The sequence below is a fragment of the Uranotaenia lowii genome, chromosome 2 (assembly GCF_029784155.1).
Source record: "Uranotaenia lowii strain MFRU-FL chromosome 2, ASM2978415v1, whole genome shotgun sequence".
Classification (NCBI taxonomy): domain Eukaryota; kingdom Metazoa; phylum Arthropoda; class Insecta; order Diptera; family Culicidae; genus Uranotaenia; species Uranotaenia lowii.
Window position 1 is genome coordinate 334030823 of NC_073692.1, and position 6912 is coordinate 334037734.

General features: G+C 46.8%; 1 protein-coding gene across 1 annotated transcript; it reads right to left on the minus strand.

The window, feature by feature from the left end:
• Nucleotides 1-1246: 1246 nt before the first annotated feature.
• On the minus strand, nt 1247-6652 carry LOC129742983 (uncharacterized). The gene has a single exon (XM_055734926.1). It carries the CDS (start codon nt 6650-6652, stop codon nt 1247-1249), a length of 5406 nt encoding a protein of 1801 aa, XP_055590901.1.
• Between the last annotated feature and the right edge of the window lie 260 nt (nt 6653-6912).

Below are 6912 nucleotides of genomic sequence, written 5' to 3' on the forward strand. Positions count from 1 at the left end.
TACAATTATTTGGCTTTAACATACGCCGGCCGCCTTGGAATCTATCTGATTTCAAAAACATGTACAAAAATTTAAATCAGGTTTTTAACCTCCTAGCTAGACAATTTGCTGGTTTTGGTATTCTTATCTAACAATTTATCAATAAAAGCTAACATTCAAAACATTCGAATCTACTTGGATTCTTCAATTTCACAATTGCACTATAGTTGCAAAGATGCATTTTGGAACTGCAACCGTTGCATTTTCGCCTCCTCGTTGCTTCGATGCTGGAACGGACCTGGGGTGCCATGCTGGATTGCTGGCTAGACAGGACCTCGATGTGGACTGTATATGACTGTTGTGATGCTGCTACTTCGTCAGTGGTGGGCACCGTCTTCTGCTACGATATGGTTATCTGCTTGGGACACCGAACGGACCTTTCGATGCTGTGTGGATTGGATTCTTTGGACCTTCTTCTGGTTCCGGACTCGGACTGGCCTGAACCCCGACGACCTTCTGGACCTGAACTCGGAATGCCTCGGATTCCGACCTTCTTCGGGCTCTGGGGTGTTACGACCATCGGTGGGACCACTTCCGGGAACGGCGGACGCCTCATCAATCGACACATGAAATCATAGGGAGCTTTTTAAAAGGAAATGATTAACATTTAAGCGACTTGCCTGGAACGGAGGCCCAAAGGCCTCCGCTTCCGCCCCCTGCTGCTGTGCCGACGCTCGATGGTTCTGAGATAGGTGAAGTGGTGCTGATGTCGTGGAGATGTCGAGGTGATGTCGCTGTGAAGACCTCGCTTGGATGTTGGCTGGAGAGGTAACGGTGAGCTCTACCGTCTTCGATTGCTGATGGTTTGACCTGATAAGAACCGTACTCTGGCGATGGTACAAGAACATTGCATGTTGCTTGGAGGTTGATCAGTCCCCCGAACAGCGTGCGTGATTATCAAACTTGATCTGCATAAATTCAAAAGGGAAACCAAACGATTCACAGGACACCACATATCGACCATGCATTTTCCCGAAAGTTGAGCCCTCATGCTTGAACCAGGTGTGTAGTGTTCGGTGTGGATAACGGTGTTCTCTTGGCAACTTCTTCGGTGGATGGACCCGACCCGGCGGGTCCGGGTGGACGACAACTGGAGGACAAAACATTCTCTGAGTTTTTTCGAATATCATTATAAAAAAAATACTTAACTGGACTGCGGGAGCCATCTGACTCCCGCAGGTGCTCCAGCACCTTCGTTGGAGGAGAATTAATTCTCCCCATCGGCGTTTGGAGGGTTGTTCGGCATTGGAAGAACACATATCTTGGAGATCGCTCTTCCGTATATGCCGTCTTTCGTTCGCACATTTACGACTCGGATATTTCCATCAGGACCTCGGAAAACGTCGGTTACTCGTCCCAATGGCCATCGCAATGGCGGTATTTGCTCGTTGACTATCAGCACCATCGTACCTCTGGAGATGTTATCCCTTTTTCTGGTCCACTTGGTTCTGGTTTGGAGATCTGAGAGGTATAGTTTGGACCATTTCTTCCAAACTAACTGGGTATACTTCGTCGACTTCTGCCACATGCTCAGACGGTTGTCTGAGGTATCCTCCAGATCTGGTTCTTCGAGAGCGATAAGCGGACGTTGGGTTAAGAAATGCCCAGGAGTGAGGGCCTCGAAATCGTCAGGATCATCGCTCAAGGGGGTAAGAGGGCGTGAATTCAAAACCGCTTCCGTTTGAGCCAAAACCGTAGTCATTTCGTCGTATCGCAGAATTCTGGATCCAATCGTTCTTTTGAAAGCGCCTTTGAAGGATTTCACCGCCGCTTCCCACAATCCCCCGAAATTTGGTGAACGGGCAGGGATGAATTGGAAGTTGATATCTTCTTGGTAAGCTTGCGTCGTCACACCATCTTGGAACTGCTGGCTTCGGAATAGCCGTTGAAGATCCGCAATCTCTCGACTAGCCCCGACAAAGTTCCTCCCATTGTCGCACATGATGAGAGTCGGTTTTCCTCGTCTGCCAATAAATCTCTTCAAGGCTCCCAAAAAACTTCCGGTACTGAGGTCAGCGACTAGCTCCAAGTGGACTGCCTTGGTTACTAGGCACACGAAAATGGATACGAAGCACTTGATCGGAGAACCACGACGATGGGGATAAGTCAGCGCAAATGGGCCGCAGTAATCTACTCCCACTTTCAGAAATGGAGGTGCTGGATTGACGCGTACTGGTGGTAGATCTGCCATAAGCTGCTCGAGAATTTTCGGTTTTGCTCTGAAGCATGGGATGCAACTATGGATAGTTTTCCGCGCCAAACCGCGAAGGCTGGTAATCCAGAATTTTCCGCGAACACTGGCGATAAGAAGCTGCTGCCCAGCGTGGTAGAGGGAATCGTGATAGTGTTGGACAATCATTGCAGAAAGCGGATGATGGTGGTCCAGAATTACTGGATGCTTACGATTTTCAGACACAGGGGCATTCGCTAACCGGCCGCCGACCAAAAGTATTCCGTCTACGAGATGTGGATTTAACCTACAAATCCTCGATGAAGTTCTTACTTCCTTTGATTTGTCCAAATCTTTAATTTCTTGGCTAAAGCATTCGCTTTGAGCCACTTTGACCAGGATTTTCTTTGCTCCATTGAGCTCTTCGAAGGAAAGATTGCCCGTCTTTCGAGATGTTCGATTCTTCTTTTGGGAGTTGTGGCGGAAACGTTGAAACCAGGATACTAAGCGCACTAACTGCGAGAACTTAGACTTCAAAGAAAACAATTCATTTGGTTCAACGCTTTGAATGGGCAACGATACGGATACTTTTTCTTCTAACGTAGTTTTATCGAACTGTTCTGGTGTCATTTCATTCACCTCAGGCCAAGTGTCACGGGTTTGCTTCAACCAAAGTGGCCCTTCAAACCAAAGCGGCTGATATTGGAGTTGAACGGGAGTCATCCCACGGGAAATGATGTCAGCCGGGTTTTCAGAACCAGGAACATGATGCCAGCTTCCTTTTTTCGTCAAATGCTGGATTTCGGAGACCCGGTTTGCCACAAAGGCTTGCCAGCGAGATGGAACGGATGCCAACCAACACTTCACGATAGTAGAATCAGTCCAAAAAAAGCTCTGAACGTCAATGGACGTAGCCTTGCAAAATTTCTCGTACAAATGACTCAACAAGAGTGCAGACGACAGTTCAAGCCTGGGAATGGACTGCTTTCGTTTTTTCCTTTTGAGATCTTCAATCGGAGCGACTCTGGACTTGGATAACAATAATCGCACTGAGGTGGAACCATCTTCGTGAATGCAACGTAGATACAGGCATCCCCCGTACGCCTTCTCCGAGGCGTCACAAAATCCGTGTAGTTGTGCCTCACAAATTCGAGCGAATCCCACCCAACGTGGAATCGAAAAACGATCGAGTGACGAAAAGTTTCTACGGTATTCTACCCAGAAGTTCTGCATACTTTCTGTCAAGGGCTCATCCCAGCCGCACTGAATCTGCCAAAGTGATTGGATGAAGATCTTGGCTTGCACGATGACAGGACCTACCAGTCCAAGAGGATCAAACAGTTTGGAGGCATCCGATAACACAATTCTTTTGGTGATTATCGATGCAGAACTCCACTTCGGCGGGCGAAAATGGAATAGATCCGTGCTAGGCTCCCAAACCAGGCCAAGGGTGGTTACGGTGGAAGAGGAATCCAGCTCTAGCGTACTTCCACTACTTCGTAGTTCAGCTGGAATCTCAGCCAATATTTCCTCACAGTTCGAGTTGAATTTACGTAACACAAATCCAACAGAACTTAAAAGATCGCTTAGCTCTCTCACCGCTCGTTTCCCTTCTTCAGGGGTATCCACTCCCGTTAACGCATCGTCCATGTAAAAATCCTTTTTCACGATCCTAGAGGCTAGTGGGTGACTATGCAGTCCATCTTCTGCCAGCTTCAGAAGGCATCGAGTAGCTAAGAACGGGGCACTTGCTGTGCCGTACGTAACGGTCGTTAGCTTATAGATTCGTAGCGGTTCTGACGGCGAGTCCCTCCAAAGAATGCACTGATAACGTTGATCTGCTTCCGCTAGGTTTATCATCCGGTACATTTTAGCTATATCTGCCACTATAGCATATTGGTGCAATCTGAACCGGGTAACGATCGAGAGCATATCGTCTTGCACTATGGGCCCAACCAGTAGACCATCGTTGAGGGAAACACCTGACGTTGTGGGACACGAAGCATCAAAGACAACCCTCAGCTTCGTCGTTGTGCTTTCGGGTTTGATGACCGCGTGATGGGGCAAAAAATAACGCAGCTCATCTGGACAATCTTCAACAAGCTTCATATGGCCCATATCCTGGTACTCCTGGATGAATTCAAAGTAGGCCTGCTTTAATTCAGAATGGTGGGAAAATCGTTTTTCCAGGCCATAAAAACGCTTTTCAGCTAAACTCTTGGAATCTCCGAGACGATTCAGAACGAAATCCTTCTTAGGCAGGGAGACGACAAACCTTCCAGCCGCGTCTCGAGTAGTCGTTTGCGAAAACAGCTTTTCACATAAGGACTCTTCGACGGAATTAGTGCTCTTAACTCGACAAGCCTCTAATTCCCAAAATCGTGCAACCTGCTCGTGGATTTCTGACATGGAACACAGCTGCACCGATTGATCGAAAACAGTAACTCGGGATTCTTGGGCTCGACCAGAAATTATCCACCCAAAAACTGTGTTCTGCATCGTGGGTCCGTTTTCGCTGATTTTGTGCTGACCGGGTTGGAGGAGGTCTAGGAAATATTCGGCCCCGATCAGCATGTCGATCTCTGCTTTTTGGTAGAAGGAAGGATCTGCCAGAACCAGATGCTCCGGTATCTGCCATTTTTCAACGGCGAAACTCTGCGACGGTAATTTAATCGTAAGACTTGGCAAAACGTTGAAATATATTTCCTCATTGAATTCAGAAATATGAGGCAGGCGTGGTCCGATGCATGCTCTGACGGCTTTCTTGGAACTGCATCCGGAACCACCAATTCCAAAAAGGTTCAAATTATCGGAATACTCTTGTAGGCGAAGTTTGCGAATCAGACGAGACGTAACGAAACAATTCTGAGAGCAGGAATCTAATAATGCTCTGGCTAGCACGCTGTGGCCGGTGGTATCGAAAACTCGAACCAGGGCGGTTGACAAGAGAATCTGATGTGATGTGTATAGAGGAAGTGCAATGGTAAAGGATGGTGTGTTAGGGTCTGTGGCATGCAGTGGGTGTGGGTTATGCGAATTATCTTTGACAACTGGGAAAGCTGATGAAACTGTGGCTATTGGTTGGTTGGATTCGGTAGATGTGTTGGTTGTTGTTGGTGGATTTATGGCTGTTTGTTGATTTGACTGCGAAAACGTTGGACGATTGTCATGATGATAACGATTTGTCGAAGTCGGTGGATCGGAGGGTTTCGGTTTGGCACTGTTAGCTTCTTTTGCAGGATGCAGCAGCGTATGGTGCCTTCTTCCACAATGACGACAGGATCCACGGGTACAATTCCTTGCGAGATGACCACTGGAGAAGCAATTCATGCAAAGCCCATTTCTCTTGACCGCTTCGTACCTCTGGGGAATGTTCATCTTCTGGAACTTTTTGCACAGAAAAACGGAATGAAAACTTTCTGAACAAAAACTGCATCGACCGGAAGTAACAGCATGATTTGCGCCAAAGCGTTGTTTCTTAGTCTCCGGTTGGGTAGAAGCGGATGAGCTAATTGATTGCAAGACTGCACAATGGTTTTTCAAAAAGTGGATCAAGTTTTCGTAAGTGGGGACTTCCTTTGAACTGTGGTAAGTCTCCCACAGCTTCAAAGTTGCGGAATCCAATCTGGAGCATATCATGTGGACAAGAATCGTGCTCCACCCATCGACCTTTTCCCCTATCTTCGTCAGCATTTGAAGGTGCTTCTCAAATTCGGAGATCATTTGGTTTAGGCATTCAAAACTCTCTTTTTTCATGCGATCGACTTCAAAAAGAGCATCCAGGTGAGCTTTGACGATCAATTTATTGTTCTGATAACGATCCTCAAGCGCCTTCCACGCGATCTCGTAGTTATCGCCGGAAAGATCAATCGACCCAACTTCTTGTAAAGCCTCGCCTGAAAGTGAAGATCTTAAATAGGTAAACTTATCCATGGTGGAAAGTTTCTCGCTTTTGTGTATAAGGCTTTGAAAGGCATCACGGAAAGGGATCCAGTCACCCAATCTTCCTGTGAACGTAGGCAGGCGGATTTCAGGAAGCTTAACACGGGATTCAGGGCCCACCATGGCTGACGAAGATGCTTGCGGCTGCTTGTGGTTACCATCTGCACGTAGGAAGCTCATGAGTGCACTTTTCGACCGACAATACTGCTCCTCTGCCTCGGCGAAAACGATGTCATTTTGCTCCTGCCGTTTTTCAGCTGCACTTTGAAACTCCGATGCTGCTTCTTCATCTTCGCCTTCTTCAGGCCCGCACTGATCGTCCAGTAACAGTTCAATTTTCAATCGCACTTCTACAAATTCTTCGTAAGCACTTTCCAGCAGTTGCAAACGAACTTCAATTTGGTCTTGATCACTACTTGTAAAGTTTTTCACAAACTGTGACACAGTGTTCATAGATTTGCGCGCACGGCGCTCTTTCACAGAAAGTTCACGAAGGCTCATGGTTTTGATAACTTCACAATCTGTTAAATTTTGTAATTAAACAACGTCTTTTACACACTATCACCACTTCAAGGCAAATATAAAGTTGTTTGCAACTGTGGACCAAAAGTTCGTTTTCATTCACTGCACTTTATAGGATTTTCACTATTCAGTTTTTGTTGAATAACACTTTAGATTTCACTGTTTTCCTCCATCAATTCCGACCGATTCGTCTCAACGATTGTCCCGTCGCGACTTGACAGTTGATAAATCATCCAAAT

Bases quoted from the DNA above. Each gene is read 5' to 3' on its own strand.
- LOC129742983 (XM_055734926.1), bottom strand. From the start codon at position 6,652: ATGAGCCTTCGTGAACTTTCTGTGAAAGAGCGCCGTGCGCGCAAATCT.